The sequence below is a fragment of the Taudactylus pleione genome, unplaced genomic scaffold (assembly GCF_031769625.1).
Source record: "Taudactylus pleione unplaced genomic scaffold, aTauple2 ptg000043l, whole genome shotgun sequence".
NCBI classification, from domain to species: Eukaryota; Metazoa; Chordata; class Amphibia; order Anura; family Myobatrachidae; genus Taudactylus; species Taudactylus pleione.
Genome location: NW_028284445.1, coordinates 5403033 through 5419914, shown reverse-complemented (window position 1 = coordinate 5419914; position 16882 = coordinate 5403033). Strand labels below are relative to the sequence as shown.

General features: G+C 44.0%; 1 protein-coding gene across 1 annotated transcript; it reads left to right on the top strand.

The window, feature by feature from the left end:
• The first annotated feature begins 510 nt into the window (after positions 1–510).
• Positions 511–15823, top strand: CCNA1 (cyclin A1). Its single transcript, XM_088460143.1, has 9 exons — positions 511–601; positions 1789–1994; positions 3677–3917; positions 3986–4110; positions 4261–4484; positions 10315–10519; positions 11175–11288; positions 15047–15180; positions 15255–15823. The coding sequence occupies exons 2-9, from the start codon at positions 1809–1811 to the stop codon at positions 15301–15303; spliced, it is 1278 nt and encodes a 425-aa protein (XP_088316269.1). The 5' UTR covers positions 511–601; positions 1789–1808; the 3' UTR covers positions 15304–15823.
• The last annotated feature ends 1059 nt before the right edge of the window (positions 15824–16882 follow it).

Sequence of the window (16882 nt, the reverse complement as noted above, 5' to 3'; positions counted from 1 at the left end):
ACATTGCTGTGCAACTATTTCCTTTAGCACAGAGATATGTTACATATAATAGCCTTGGTATCATGGCCAAATAATGCAATATCCCATATATGGCTATATACACAGAGGAATAGGCCTGTTACCCCAGCAGTACACATTCCCAGGAGAGAACATGCACCATGTAGGCAGTGCTGAGACTAGTCCCCATTCTGGCCATCTCTGAGGCTCAGCTGTGACAGGAGAGCTGTCAGTGGTTGCCATAGAGGCGTCGCCTCCTGCTGCCTCGGAGCACGCCACTTTCGGTTGTCAAGGTGACGCCACCACGTGACGCCCCGTAAATCGGCCTCGGATTGGTCAGGCCTCGCAGACGCGGGTTGATTGAAATCAGCGGTGTCTCTCTCCCAGCGATCATAGGCAGCGGGAGCTCCCCTGCCCAGCACATCCCCTCAGACCTGCGCTCCCACCTCCGGCACACCTGAACCGCATCCCCCTTATCACCGGCGGCCCCGCACGCAGCTGGCGGCAATCACTTGCTCTCCTATCCCCCATATAAATACCGGGAGTGCGGGGTAGGTGTATATCTGTGCTCGTTTGAGGAAGTCAGAGGTGTCTGTGTTACCCGGTAATGTATCGCTCTCCCCGCGGCTTGGTTGCGTTTGAATGTTAGAACGCTGGCGGGTTGCCGGGTGTGCGGCGGCTGCTGCACGTAGGGTCAGACCCTACGGGAGACTGTTATAATGGTAGTATGTTCCTGGGCTGCCCAGTAGCGTAATGATCTTCATATGTGTTATTAGGCCGGTGTAAGTTGTATATATAATTATAGCGTCAGCTGGCTGCTGCCCACACTCCCCGGTGATTGCCGGTTCTCCGTGCTAGTAATAGTTATCCTTCCCTTTAATGCTCCGCAGGACATGGCCGCCTCCTGGGTAGTCACCTCCGTAACTGTTCTCGATCTGTGCAGGAGCTGCTGACCTCTACTCATCCGCACACTAACGGGGAGCCTGGCTGGCTATTACTCCTGTGTAATAACATTATTGCTCAGTGGACTATAGGGGTCTCAGGTGTTGCCAAGGAATGTTTATTATACTTGGGGTTAGAGAAAGCTATTCATGGGCATTTGAAGGGGTTTCTTCTGTACACTAAACTAGAATGATCGCTGATGGAGTTCTCTGCTATGTATTAGTGGTATGTAATTTTTAATAAAGTTTCTTAAATTGAGCAGGTTGTTGGTTGGCTTAATACTCCTGTTATAACAAAGCTGATGGGGGGGCTGTGGTCTAAGTTTTAGGAATGGTGTGTAGTGTTCCATGGAATGCTGATGCTGTTATACCACTCTTAGATGTGTGCTTGCTAGGGTACAAAGTGGGCTATGTCGGTTTAGACTGTATAGTGCATAAGCTAACATACAACCTAAAAGTGGCTTTTGTACTTTAGACTTGCTTGCAATTGTAATATTCCTAATTAACCAAAGCTGTACCGCTTGTTTAGCCCCATCAAATGAGATTCTATATATAAAAAAAATCTTCCAGTAGGCAAAATAGAGCCCTGACTTTCCACTTGTTTGTCCCTACTGTGACTGACTTCTAACTTTATACTGCTCCTACTATCCATGTACAGTTGAGGCAGTAATCCTGTGGGCTGATGGACCAGTGTTCGTGAGTTTGACTTTTTGTGTCTAGCTTTAACCTGTTATTTCTGCTGCCGTTGTCTAGGGAAAGCTCATGCACTATGTAGAAGACTGTAGCCTCTGATCATTGTTTAGATTGCGTAAAAATGTTTGTGTTTGTTTTGTTTTTTTTCCTCTCCTAGTTGCTGTCTTTGGCTTGAAAATGCGTCGTAACAGTGCATCCAGTGTCCACTCTGCAGCTAATGCTGGCATGGGAACTTATGATGGATGCCGCAATAATATTGCTCTCTCTAGGGCAGGAACTGTGGTTCAGTCCAATCTACAGCCTCAAAGAACTGTTCTGGGAGTGATCAATGAAAATGAGCAGCGTCAGAGGTCTCTTAGCCTGGTAAATATTTGTGAATTTACTAAGAACATTAAATATGGATGATCTGGCAGTGAAGCCCGAACATTAATTGTGAGAATTTGACTAGTACATCTCAAATTAGACTGCTAAATTGCACTAGCTGGTCTAGCTTTACAGCAAGGCATCTCGTAATATGGTGTCCTAGTGCTTATGAGACTCTGGGGTTGTATAATGTAACTTGTTATAATAGCTAGAGGCTCTACTTATTGTAACAGCTAGTTGTAATGCTGCCTGTGAGCTGTGATTTCTGAGATGCTGGACAGGTAAGTGGTGAGGGGCTATTTGCTGGCATGATGCAGTTTGCATTACTTGCTGCAATAACACTACATTGTTTGCGGCACTAACATATGGGCGAGTCTCAAGTTGCCAATAGCAACCAACTGGTTTCTGTATTAAACTTAATTGATAGACGCAAGTTAGAAAACTAGTTGCTATAGTAAACTTCTCCACTTGTATCATTTCTTCTAAATAATGGTAGTCTCCCCAATGGTGAAAAATTGGCTTATGTCTATAGACTCCAGGCCTACTGTGAGCTGAATGAGTAGTTAAAGATTTGTATTACCAAAAGTCAACTTGGATAGATGATAAAGTTGACATTTTACCTGTGGTGAAAAATAGAATTGCTCCTTTGTCTAATGGCCCTCGCAGGGAATGAAGGTCCTGGTTTCAAGTTTGTCACCCCCCCCCTCCCCCTCCCCTGTGATGTCATCACCATGTCCCTGATGACTGGCCAGATAATAACCAAGGGTCCATGCCAGGACTGCCCATGTAACTTTTTTAGCCTATGTACAAATAACAGACTGTATAATGAGGACCCATCAGGGTAGTAAATGCTTGTTTCAGTACCACCTGCTCTTACCACAGCAATAAGTGATTACTTTATCTTTCCATTTAGTGGGCCACTAAAGGTCTTACCCTGTCACTCATTCCAGTGTTGGCTGTGAGGAGCCATAGTTAATTAAGGGAAAGTAGACCACTCCCTCCAGCAGGGATTCCTGCTGAAAACCTGTCCAATGGTTTAGGTTTTTGAAAGCCATCTTAAAAAACAAAAACAAAAAAAAACAAGCTCTACATTCTTATTGGTCTGGCATAACTCCCAGTATTGCCATAAACTAGTCTACTGGTCTTGAATCTGCCCAGACATGAGTATTATAGTGAGTGCAACATCATACAGGACAGAAACCATTGCCTTCTAATCAATGCAATAGTCATTATGCCCTCTCAAGCTGCACTCCACAGGATGTCTAATACTGACAACTCTCCTATCCCTGACCTTAAATGCTGTAATACTGACTTAACCAGGGAATCAGTGTTTCTTGGATGGGCTATAATTGAGGTAGTTATTAATTTTGGTGTAACAGTAAAGATATAGTCCTTTTACAATTGTACAAGACAATGATCTAGCTTCCTAGATGCAAGTTATGGAGTCTAACTTGTCTTTTGTAAAAGCTCATATCTGATCAATATGGAATATTTTCTGACCTGTATAAAGCTGCACTCCATTCTCATTTTACATGAGTGTTCATATTTCTAACATTAAGTAAAACTGGTTAGTCTTTTGGAGATTGTCATAAGGAACTAGAACAGCCATAAAAAAAACCCTCTAGAACAGACTGTTACTATGTAACTCTCAAACCAAATCTGATCAAACAAATGCATTTCAGGCTTCTGGTGTTGCTTCTGCCAAACCTGTTTTGGGGCCTGAGAATGCTTATGCCTTTGCTGGGAAGATGCTCTCTACAAATACTGCCCCGCTGGCCCCACAGCCTTGCTTCACTATTTATGTGGATGACAAAGAGGACATCAAAGAGAACTGCTCATTTGAAGTGGACCTTCCAAGTCTAGAAGAAAGTGAGGCCAATATTGTGAAACAGAAGTTCAGTTTGCTACTGGAAGTCAGTGCAGGTTTGTAGTTTTTGCCTACACTCTGTATCTCTGATCACCCCTGGTACTAACTTGGTCTGTTTCTACAGCATCACCAATGATGGTGGACACCACCTTCCAGAACCAACTTGAAGAGACTTCTGTTGCTGATTCAGAGGTTGCTACAGTGTCAGAATATATAGATGAGATTCACAATTATCTGCGTGAGGCTGAAGTAAGTTATAGGGACTCAACCTTTGCACAAGTCCCTTGTACACAGATGGGCCCTATTCTCATTAAGCCCTCTTGCCTTCTCCACTGATTAGTCTAGTCTAAAGCCTAAGTAGTCTGTGTATTGACTGTTCTATTTTACACCCTTATCTAGATTAAACATAGACCCAAGCCTTTCTACATGAGGAAGCAGCCAGACATCACATCTGCCATGCGGACTATCCTGGTGGATTGGCTTGTTGAAGTCCGAGCAGAGTATAAGCTGCGTAATGAGACCTTGTATTTGGCTGTAAACTACTTGGACAGGTTCCTATCCTGCATGTCTGTACTTAGAGGGAAGCTTCAGCTTGTAGGAACAGCTGCCATTCTCCTAGCTTCGTAAGTGCTGAAATGCAAACTCTCATTGCTTAACTTGCATTAACTGTGCAATACAACATTATGAAGGCCATATACACCTGCCTAGAATGTGAAGTTATGCACAAGTAATAAAAATAATTGGCAACCAATCATACAGAAATGAATGATTGCTTTTTAACCTGCCTAAGTAAGTCTATAGCACGCTTAAATTAAATTACAAACTTCACCAAAGTACCCTCAATACTTCTAGCAAATATTGTAGGAATGAGTCTAATACAAATATGCCTGCCAAGTGCAATTTGAATATTGTTATGCCTTTCTAGTTACTCAAACACTAAGCAGTATTTACTTATAGTTGGAACAAAGTTCCTATCTGGATCAGACCCGGAATTTTGCCAGCGCCGACTCGGGATATTCCCGAGTCAGTGCAGTTCACACCGCAGTCTGTCTGCATAGACCCGGGTTTGCGGAGTGAAAGTGGTCGCTTGGAGATGACTTAATCTCCAAGCGCCACTGAAGCTGGACCAATCAGCCGGCTAGCAGCGCACTCCAGGTCATACGCCCGTGTTAAACCCTGCTAGTTACCTGGGTTGGATTGCCGGGTCACTCGACCCGGCGATCCAACTCTCTCCCCTGTTACACCAGGGAGCTGCCCGGGTTAACCCTCCAAAAACCTGGGTTTTAGCTCTGGTGTAAAAGGGGTATTACTGTGACAGTCTGCAAACTTCAGAAACCTGTAAGGATCAGTAACTGCACAAGGAAATTCCCTACATCTTGGTCAGAGCTGTGAGCTTAACCAGGCAGAGGCTCTCCTGCAGGGTGACTGTTAATATATATCAGTCAGCCATAACCTTAAAACCACTGACTAAGTGAAAAACATTGATCTTGTTACACTGGCATCTGTCAAGTGGTGGCACCCATGGTCATGATGGATGTGAGTGGTACTGTTGTGTAGTTTCCAGGGTGGCACCATTGCTAGCCAGATACAGGGGCAGCTGAGTGGCTGGAATAGCACCCTGCATGCAGTATTGCTGCTGAAGTGCAGCCTGTACAGCTGCTCTAGAACATCCTGATGCTCTGAGCAGTGCCATATCTGCCAGTGCTAGTGGCCTGGCATGTCATGCACTTGGGAGAGAGGATCCACTGATGCCTAGTTGTGGTGCTTGTCGGATATTTTAGGCGAAGCGAACAGTTCTTGGAGGTGATATGTTGGAAGCAGGAAAATTGATATTGGTGGTAAGAAAATATAATTTCTACTTCAGGGTCCATAGGGGTCCACAGGGTGACCTTGGGGTATAGCTGGATCCTGGATCCTCGGGCACCACGGAGTTAAAGCTTTTAGCTGCTCCCAGGATGCACTTGGGTCCAACCTCCCCTATACCGAGCCACAGGCACCTCAGTTTTAGATGGTGCCCGGCCGGAGTCGGGTCACCCTGCGGGGTGGGCTGCAGGAGCAGCCCCCTAAAGCTTTTAATTTTTTATTTAACTTAGTTAAATTTATTTATTTTTTACTATTAGTTTTTTCTCTAGAGCAGCAGCGCTGGGCTGTCTGTACAGACGCCCACGCTGCCGCTCCTTCTCCCTGCTGGCGCCGCGACGCCAGCACTGAACTGGGGATCGCGGCGGGGGAAGCCAGAGTCTGTACTAGCCGGACTCTGGCTTCCCCCGGGACTGCTGCCGGAAGACGCCGGGGAGATCAGGTAAGCCGCGCACCGCTGATTAGCGGCGGTGCGCGGGTTCCTTTTAAATGCAGTCCCATGCCCCCGGTCTAGGGGACAGACCAGGGGTGCTAGCGGTGGCGGCGGGCCCCCCCTCCAGCGGAGGCATACCCCGCCAGACCACTAGACCACCAGGGTTAATATCGCGGCAAGCGGGATGCCGGCAACCCGGGGGTTAATATGCTAGCCAGGGGAGGAAGCCTTCCCTGTCAGCAGCTCCTCCCCTCAGCTCAGCGCGCCTTTCAGCTCGGAGTCTGGCGTCGCTGAGCTGCAGATACTCGGCCACTCCTCCTCTGAGGTCTCCAGCGGCCATTTTCTCTGTGGCAGCGTGGATACTCTCAGGGAGCACGCGGACCGGTCCCCCTGTGTACCTCTCCCCTGCAGAAGGACAGTGTACACAGCGCTATAGCCCTCCCAGACACTGAATCTGGGAGGTTGATTGTAGTGGAAAGGTGCAGTGAGTATATCTTCCTGCATGGTATGTGACTTTTGCTAGTGCTGCCTGTCTGTCTTTTTTCTACTTGCTGTCAGCCTGTACCTATCCCTTTCCTTCTCCTACAAGCCCTACAGGTGTGCGGGGGAAGGGTGTTTCTACTGACCTCACCTATAGGGCCGTTCAGGTGCAGTCAGACAACGCCACCACGGTGGCGTACATCAATCACCAGGGAGGGACTCGCAGTCGAGCTGCGATGTCGGAGGTGTCCCGCGTCCTGGCTTGGGCGGAGCGCTATCTTCCAGCTCTCTCGGCAGTTTTCATCCCAGGAGTCCTCAATTGGGAGGCAGACTTCCTCAGCCATTACAATGTGCATCCCGGGGAATGGTCGCTTCATCCAGAGGTATTCCAACTACTCGTGGACAAGTGGGGGCTGCCAGAACTGGACCTGATGGCGTCCCATTACAATCACAAGCTGCTTGTGTACGGGTCAAGGACAAGGGACGCAGGCGCAAGTCTGATAGATGCGCTGTCGGTGAAATGGCTGTTTCAACTGGCTTACTTGTTCCCTCCGATATCTCTGCTGCCTCGGGTCCTGCGCAAGTTCAAACAGGACGGAGGCACACTGATCCTGGTGGCCCCAGCGTGGCCCAGAAGGCCGTGGTACTCCGATCTGCGGAGCCTGTCCATCGACGCTCCGTACCTCCTACCTCAACGGCGGGACCTGTTGTCTCAGGGGCCCTGTCTTCACTCTGATCTGGGTCGACTATCTTTGACGGCGTGGCTCTTGAGACAGCCGTCCTGAGGTCTCGGGGCTTTTCTAGCTCCGTTATTACCACCATGCTGAGGGCGCGGAAGCCTGCTTCCGCGAGGATCTATCACAGAGTGTGGCACACTTACTTTCAGTGGTGCGAGGCCAGAAACTATGATCCCCAGGTGTTCCGAGTTTCGCATATTCTGGCTTTCCTTCAGTCCGGTTTGGACTTAGGATTACGTCTTTCTTCACTGAAGGTACACGTGTCTGGTCTGTCGGTGTGGTTCCAGCGCAGGATCGCTGCTATGCCGGACGTACACACCTTTTTCCAGGGTGTTTTGAGAATCCAGCCTCCCTTTGTGCCACCTGTGGCCCCGTGGGATTTGGCGGTGGTTCTTAGGGCCTTACAGGGTCCTCCTTTTGAGCCCTTGGAGTCAGTGGAGCTCAAGTGGCCAACTTTTATAACTGTTTTCCTCTTGGCAATTGCTTCTGCCAGGAGGGTTTCAGATTTGGGGGCGCTTTCTTGTCGTCCCCCTTTTCTGATTTTTCATCAGGACAGAGCGGTGCTTCGCACTCGTCCTGATTTCCTGCCTAAGGTGGTTTCCAGGTTCCACATTAATCAGGAAATTGTTGTACCAGCCTTTCAGTCACCTGATCTTTCGGCTGGGGAGACTTCCTTAGACGTTGTAAGGGCACTCCAGGTTTATGTGGACCGGACTAGTTCTGTGAGGAAGTCGGATTCTTTGTTTATCCTCTTTGGTTTTCACAAGAGGGGTTGGCCTGCCAACAAACAGACTCTAGCCCGTTGGCTTCGTTCTGTTATTATTGAGGCTTATATGCAGGAGGGTTTACCTGTTCCAGCCTCGGTTAAGGCTCATTCCACTCGGTCCGTGGGCCCTTCTTGGGCTGCTAGCCGTGGCGCCTCTGCTGTTCAGCTCTGTAAGGCGGCCACCTGGTCTTCCATTCAGACCTTTTTGAGGTTCTATGCGTTTGACACCTTTGCCTCTCAGGATGCATCCTTTGGGCGCCGGGTTCTCCTATCAGCACAGGAGCGTCCCCGCCCTTAGTTGGACTGCTTTGGGACATCCCCAAGGTCACCCTGTGGACCCCTATGGACTTCGTAGAAACAGAGATAACAAAGGTAAGTTCTTACCATATCTCTTGTTTTTAATGAACTGGGTTGTCCTTTCCAATTGGTAGGAGAGGGTGCTTTTCCAGTAAAACAAGTATAAATGAGGACAAATATTACTTCATGTGCTGTAGTTGGACCAATATCTATGGTTGTGGGGTATTCCCAGTATGCAGTGGGTAGTAACTACCAAAAGTGGTCGCAGAAACTAGCAACTGGGTCATGGGGAGTGAAGCCTAGCCTGTCTGGTCCTATCCCATAGAACTGCTAATGTAGCGCAAATTGCAGAAAGTTAATGCAGGCTGTGATAGGTGTTGGAACACTGCATCACAGCTTGCTGTGTAGCCACAGACTGATCAGAATGCCCATGCTGACCCCTGTGCCAATTGAAGGCTCTTTTGGTGGTGGACATGAGCAACAGAACTAGACAATGGAGCAATGGAAGGTGGCCTGGTCAAGCTCTTCTACATGGCATTGACTAGGGGTATGTGCATGGTTTACTGAAGGAGGAGATGGTGCAAGCTGGCAGAGGCAGTGTGATGTTGGAAAATTCTGCTTGGAAACCTTTGGTTCTGACATGCATGTGGATGCATTACCATCTACCTAAACATTGTTGGACAGTGCACCCCTTCATGGCAACAGTATTCCCTAATGGCGGTGGTCTTTCAGCAGGATAATTTGCCCTGCCAACACTGGTCAGGAATGGTTTGAGCAAAGCTGGCCATACACCAGACCAACTTCCCTCCTATTTGGTTGGAATGAAAATACAGTAATGCATGGGAGCAAATGGCAATTTGCTCCCAAATATCTCTGAACAGAACTGTTCAGACAAGCTGGTTAAATCAAATTGATTTAACTATACAGACATCTTTTCTGACTTTTGGGTGCCAAGGGCTAATTAAAATGATTAGACATTCACTCCAACTAGTTGGAGGAAAGTTGGTCTGGTGTATGGCCAGCTTAACAGTCCAGGTTTTAAGGAAATGCATGCTAGAGCCTAGATGGCTAAATCAAATTAACTGAGGTACTAATGAAGCCACCTGTGCACAATCTTGGATATCATGAAATCCTCAACTGTAATGGTAGAGTTTGGGGAAACGCTGCTTTTTAAAAGTCCACTGATGAAAGTTTTATGGTTAGTCAAGGATCTGAGCAACTCTGACAAGGGACAAACTGATGACTCAGTTGGAAGAAATCTAGAGTGACAAAGGTAAATACAAATCTCCTAGAAAGGCAATCAATGTCCTAATCTTTTTCCATCAAACATATGATGGAGCATAAAAACCACACAAGCGGGTTCGGGAATAGGTTTTTTTTTTTTTTTTTTTTTACTTGCACTGAGCAACTTCATGTTGCGATTGTCATCTTGCATGACTGCTTTGTCATTTCACTTCACTGCATCTGAATTGTCATGGCCATAAATTGAATGAATTAACAAGATTTAAACATCTGCCTAGTCAAATTGAAACAGCCAATGTACACTTGTATAACTAATGTAGACTCTCAAATGTAGGTTTTTTTTTTTTTATTTCCCATGACCCATCCTTGTGAAATCAACCCAAGATGACTACAGGATCTACACTCTTCCCAAAAAGGGGCATTTTATATATTTATATAGAACTTGCAGAAATGAAGCCTGCTTTCTACTACACGTAGTGATGGCCAGTTTAATGTAATTAAAGTAGAATATACAAAACTATGAAAATCCTATTTCCATTGCCATTCCTTTCTGGGAACTGGATTTACAGATGCCTGTACTAGACTTCATGAGTTGGTTTGATAGATGAAATGGTGAATAATGTCATCTCTAATTGCAGAAAATATGAAGAGATCTACCCCCCTGATGTGGATGAGTTTGTGTACATAACAGATGATACCTACACCAAAAAGCAGCTGCTGCGCATGGAACACCTGCTGCTCAAAGTGCTGGCCTTCGATCTGACTGTCCCTACAATCATTCAGTTCCTCCAGCAGTATCTTCACAAGCAGACTGTTTGTACCAAGACAGAATATCTTGCAATGGTAAGTGATGGCATGTCGTCAGTGCTAGGCTGTAACTGATATCCCCTTGTAGCTGGTTTACTGTAAGTGCAGTCTTAAACTCCATCTTACTGAATTTATTGGCTCCTGGGTTTGACTTGACTGGTTCTTTTTAGGATCAGGCCTTGCCATTGACTTGCAGACTAATGGTCTATACATCAGCAATTTCCTGTTTTGCCAGGTTCAAGGGATTGAGCCTGGGTATTTTTTTTTTTTTTTTTAAATATTGAATGTTCCCAAATGATTGCTGACCAGCATCTTTGTCATATCGGATCTGCATTGGGGAACCAGGTCACTGTCTGCATAAAATCAGTGGTGTTGCTGGGTGTGGTACTACCCAGTGCAGTGCTTAGTGGCCCCATACAGAGGATCATCACTCTGCTGCTGCACTACTCGGTGACACCATCAGAGCTGCTCTCTTTTGGTTTCACACCTTTTTGGTGTTACCTGGAGGAGCCCATAGTGACACACTTGAGATTACTTCCTAGTGATGGGGCAAGTTCCACACTCTAATGAAACCCTAGGAGATCGTGGAGTACTGCGCTTCAGGGCATCTGAACTATTGAAATGACCCTGTAGAGGCCTATACAATCACACGTTATAAAATGCAGTTTCTAATTTATTTCTCTCCCTCTAGTATACAGCAGAACTAACACTACTCCATGTGGAGCCTTTCTTGAAGTATGTGCCATCACTCACTGCGGCTGCAGCTTACTGTCTGGCAAACTACACTGTCGACAGAATCTTCTGGGTAAGCTGCTTTCCTTATGAAGATTATTAATTTAGACTGTAACAGCCTTTATCTCTTATGGGGGAGATGTATCAAACAGTGGAAAAGCTGCCCATTGCAACCGAACTGCTTTGAGGTAGCATTTATCAAGTATCTATAAAATGATGGGTAGAAGCTGTCTGCTATGGGAAACTTATTCCCCATTGCTTGATGTACTTGGATGCATTGGTTTTCTGTAGAGTATCTTCAACCAATGCTCCTGTCAGACCAGGGGAACTATTATTTTTTTTTTTTTTTTTTTTTTTTTTAGACATCATATAAACATGTTAAATTGCATTTATTACATGTGTACATCAGAGCTAGTCTTCAAAACCTGAATTGTATATATCAATCTTATAAAGAAATAAAACCTATCTGATTCCATTTGTTTTTAGACAAATTATAAAACAGAATATGTACATGTTATCTTGAACATGTATAATAACTAATAAACCAAATATCCCATCAACAAAAATAGTACAGAAAAAAATCATACTAAATTGTAATAAAGAAAATTCTCTTTACCAATGTGATACTCAGCACAGTTAAAATTGCTGTTTTTGTTATTTTATATTACTGTATAATATAGACCTATGAAAAAGAGCTTCAAACAAAAAACATAACGGCTCAATACTGATTTTGTATATCGAACCATTTGAGTTCTGAGAAATCTCATAACTAGATTGAAGCAATCTATTCCACATCTTCTCAAATTTAGGTTCAGACTTTCATGAAATATACATGTTTCTCATGCATCACTGTAGAATTAACAAGTCATTTCCAAGTTATATATTCAGGTCCTATAGAAGCCAACCATGATCTAGCTATGACTACTTGTGCCAATGTGCACAGATTAATGACATATTGGGTAGTATACTGTGTTTATACAAGACATCCTGAGGTATTGTTCCAAGGACACATACACTAGGCGTTGGTATAGAAATAGGGCTACCAGTAGCCATAGTCTGTAAAACTCCATTCCAGAATCTACTGATCACATAACACTCCCAAATCAAATGCCAGAAAGTACCTCTAAATGGAGCACATTTAGGACAGATATTTACCCTTCCAGCAAAGTTCATAAGCCTAACAGGTGTAAAGTCCTATGCAAAATGAACTGTTGGAATCTTATTGATGCAGTAGAGCATCTCGGAGATTCCATGGCAAGATTCCATGATTTGTCACTCAGAAGACCCACATCAGCCACCCATTGTTCCCAAAGACAAGGAAGATCCATACAATGATGAGCAGGCCTAAGATAAGAGTATACACTCGATATGGCTTTACAGGACCCCATGGACATCAAAAACTTTTTAATAGGAGAATCTATAACTGGTGAAGTCAGAGAATCGGGTGCATAGCACATGTCGCAACTGAAGGTACCGCTAAAAATAAGAGCCAGGTAGACAGAATTCATCCCTTAACTGAGCGAAAGGATTTAAGGATACCATTATCATACAATTGTCCTAAAGAGATCAACCATCTAGAACCACACTCAGTTTGTAAAAAAGACAACTCATCTAGTGTTGGAGTTCCATAGAAAAGTTATGGTCTACTCCCTCATACTTAACCATTTTGAGATTAGTCTCCAGATATAAATTGCCTGATAGAACATAGGAGGTTTTTTAGAATATCTCTACGCAAGTAATGCCTGTAAGGGGGTGTATCCTGGTGACGCCTGGGAAACAATCACACACTGGGTCACCTTGTAACCGTAATAGCAAATGTGCTAACTGAGACACCAAATAGTATAATCTCAAATGGGGAAGAGCGAGTCACCCCCCCCCCCCCCACCCCAGGATCTAGTTAGTGTTCAATTGTATTCTAGGACACTTGTTCATCCAGACCAGAGAGGAGACCAAACTATTTAATTTCCTAAATATGGATAGTGGGATATAAATAGGAGATTGTGCCGCCCAAATTCCTATATGTATTCCAACAATCATTTTTATCAAATTAACTACCAGTCAGTGTCAGGCAGGTTTACCCAGGTGCAGGCTTTCAAACTAAGATATTCCAATAAAGGTTGTACATTCAGGGAGATATAATCCTGTGGAGTGTTGGTAACCCAGATTCCCAAATGCATAAAGCAGTCCACCCATTGAAGGGGAAGAGACATATTTAGAAGATGCAGGAGGGACCCCCTAAGTGAGAGAATGAATTTACTCCAATTAATCTTTAGTCCAGAGTATATACCAAAGGTTCTAATAACCTGAAGCACCACTGGCATGGAGAGAGCATAGTCCTCCAAAAACAATAAAAGGTCATCAGCGTATAAGGTAACAGTATCGCTTCTATTGTCTACCCGAAGACCCACTATATCAGGATGGGAGTGCAGTACACATGCCGGCGGTTCCATTGCGAAGGCAAACAAAGCTGGAGACAAGGGGCAACCTTGTCTCATTTCCCTGGACAAATGGAAAGAAGGTGAAATGGCCATTTATTCATATCCATGCACTAGGGGCCATATATAGTAACTGGACCCATTTAATGAAACGAGGACCTATCCTAAATGCACGCATAACTTCCCTTAAGAACTGCCACTCTATGGAATCAAAGGCTTTAGCTGCATCTAGTGATACTATGACTGAAGATGATTCATCACCATGAGAGATCTGTAGATGTGTAAATCTCTGCAAATTTTCAGACTTGGTTTTCCCTGGCATAAAACCTGTCTGGATTAACAATAGTAGCAATAACTTTATTAAGTCTCAGACATGAATTTGGCCAAAAATGTTAGCATCAGTGGGTATCGGGGATATCTCTATGACTCCGGGAGCAGGGGATCCTTCCCAGGCTTTGGAAGTACCACTATCACCACCTCAGACATGGAGGCAGGGAAGAACCCCCTCCTTAAACAAATCATTAAGGTCTAATTTAGGAATAACATTTTTTTTATTTTTTTTTAAACTTCAAGGGGTTACCATCAATTTCAGGAGCTGTGCCACTCTGAAATGAATTGATGGCTATATTGATCTCCTAAATAGTGATGGGGGCCTCCAAGATGTCCATAGCCTCAGTAGTGAGAATAGGGAGCTTAGCATCACTTTACATAATTCCGCAGTTCTACCTGGCTGCATCTTAGATCAGATGAATAAACAGTCTTAAAAAAAATTTCAGTAACACCTCTGCTATTTCAGGGGTTTTATAAACTACTGAGCCATCAGTTGATTTTAGCTTGGAAATAGTAGTATTGGGTCTTTCTGAGTTAGCCAAATGTGCTAAATAACTGCCTGACCTGTCACTTTGGAAATATCTGGAGTGTGAAGTAAATAATAATCTGCGGCTAGTCCAATCCTGTAAATGAGTAATCCATTCTTTTTGAGTATGCAAGGCTTTAAATGCATTCCCAGGGAAACTATTCTTTAAACAGTAGGGGGGGGGACTAATCTAGAAATTGGGGATTTACAAATGTCTGTTCTGCAGATACTTTAAGATGGTTGGTTGTACAATACTGGGCCTTGGAGGGAGAAGTGTGCTACCCTCCACCCTTAAATCTTGTCAAATATGGAAACTGAGACTGTTCACAATACTAATGCATTCCATAACCTCTTTCCTTGGTGAGCATCAATCAATGATGGCATATTTGAGGTTTTTTTTTTTTTTTTTTTTTTTTCTAGTACTTGGTATATATTTCTGTAGCTTGTCTTTGTGTTGCGGTCTGACTATATTCAGACATGTAGTAGTTGAAGTCTGATCACCTGGTGGGGAATACAAATGTCAATGTAATCTTTATACAGCCTGCAACTCTTGAAGCCTTCACTGGCTACACCTTGAGTGATATAGCACCATGTCTGGCTGATCTGCACAGAGCCTGTCTTAACGCACCTCACCAACCACAACAAGCCATCAGAGAAAAATACAAGGCAGCCAAGTAAGTGACTCTACAGATTCCTGTATAAAAGGTTGCATGGCATCAACACAAACTGACTACTTTCTGTCTTACAGGTATATGCAGGTCTCCCTCCTTGCCCTCCCTCCAACACTTCCTCTATGACTGAAGAGCTTTTAATGACTTGTGTTGCACTTACCTCAAGATCAACGGTGTTGGTCTCTTTAGAAAGACACTGCTGGCCAAGTGTCCAAATAGGCTTTTTTTTTAACTTATGCACTTTTATACGATTAAACTCTTGAGCATAGAATTTTAATTTATTAATGTGTAACTATAGGAAAGCTGTAGAAGTACTTTTTTAGACTGATGGCCGGAATTCCAATTTTGGCTACAAAACCTGATTAAACTTGACTTGGCACAGGAAGTTGCAAAAGGATTAGATGGGATCACAAGGGTACAAAAGTGCCTCTAGTCAAATTGACTTGGTGATAAACAATGAAGTTGGGATAACTACATGGTGAATCGTACAACTTACCATGTTGATAGAAGTCGTCACATGCCTTTTGTCCATGGAACCATGAATGTATGTAAAATTTGAGGCTATAAGTGGCATACCTGCCTTGGACTAATGTCATCCATATGATGTCCTGATGTAAGAATTTTAATAAACTATTTTACTTCTCCATCCAATGTCTTCATTGTAGAAGCTAGGCTGTCAATAGGTAAAACGTGTGGTATGGTATTACAGTACTCTATTTTTAAAGATTCACAACAGCCTCTAATAAATTAATGATCATAGAAGAATACCATAGTATATGTACTGTCCTTGTCTTGTATTCTGCTTAATGTGATCTATAATCAACCACTGTAGGCCAAAGGTATTAGAAGCTGGTGAGGACTTTCATGACTATGTAAGAGGCAGAAATTGTAGATTGATGACCTATTTGAAAGCAGAGACTTTGGGGTTATCAGGAGCTTGTAGGTGTACTTCTAGTAAAGACTACCCTAGTAATACTGTAGGCCGCTCATTCCTAGTGGTGATAAGCTGCACACTCAAACAGTGGTTAAGACTAACATATCTACCTCCTGATGGTAACTGCAAGGTCACTAAGCATAGTGTAAAGCTGGGCATCCGCTATACAATTTTCTGTCCAATCTGGATGGTTGGAATGACAATCTGGTAATGTATGGGAGCAAATGACAGTCAATCATATGGTTTTAAACACCTGAATTTTTTTTATTTGTGTTTAACAAATTTGTACAACCATTTTTGGCTATTGTCCAGTGTTTGACAAATGGACAATTGGCATTTGCTCCCATACATTACCAGCTTTTCATTCCAACCAGCCAGATTGGACAGATTGTATAGTGTTTGGCCTGCTTTAGTCTTCACATTGTAAAAACATGGTGTATGCACTAGTATTGGAGTATCTGAGAAAGGTGCCTTAGCACAACCAATACTTAAATGTAAGTAACTGCTATGCTAGCATGTGTAGCCAGATTACACCATTTCAGCTGCAAATGATAAGTAGCAGACAACTACCCTGTACAGACTTGTATGGTTGATATGTGCCACAATGTAGTCACTGTACATGTTGTATGAGCACCATTTGTCTGCATGTATGGTATCTGACAGGGCCACCGCACGAGTTCCAGCTGCTTGGGCAAGAAACATGTGGTGCCTATCTGGAAACTAACTTTGATACTAAATGTGCATAACCAGTTTGAGATGACACTAGGGAGT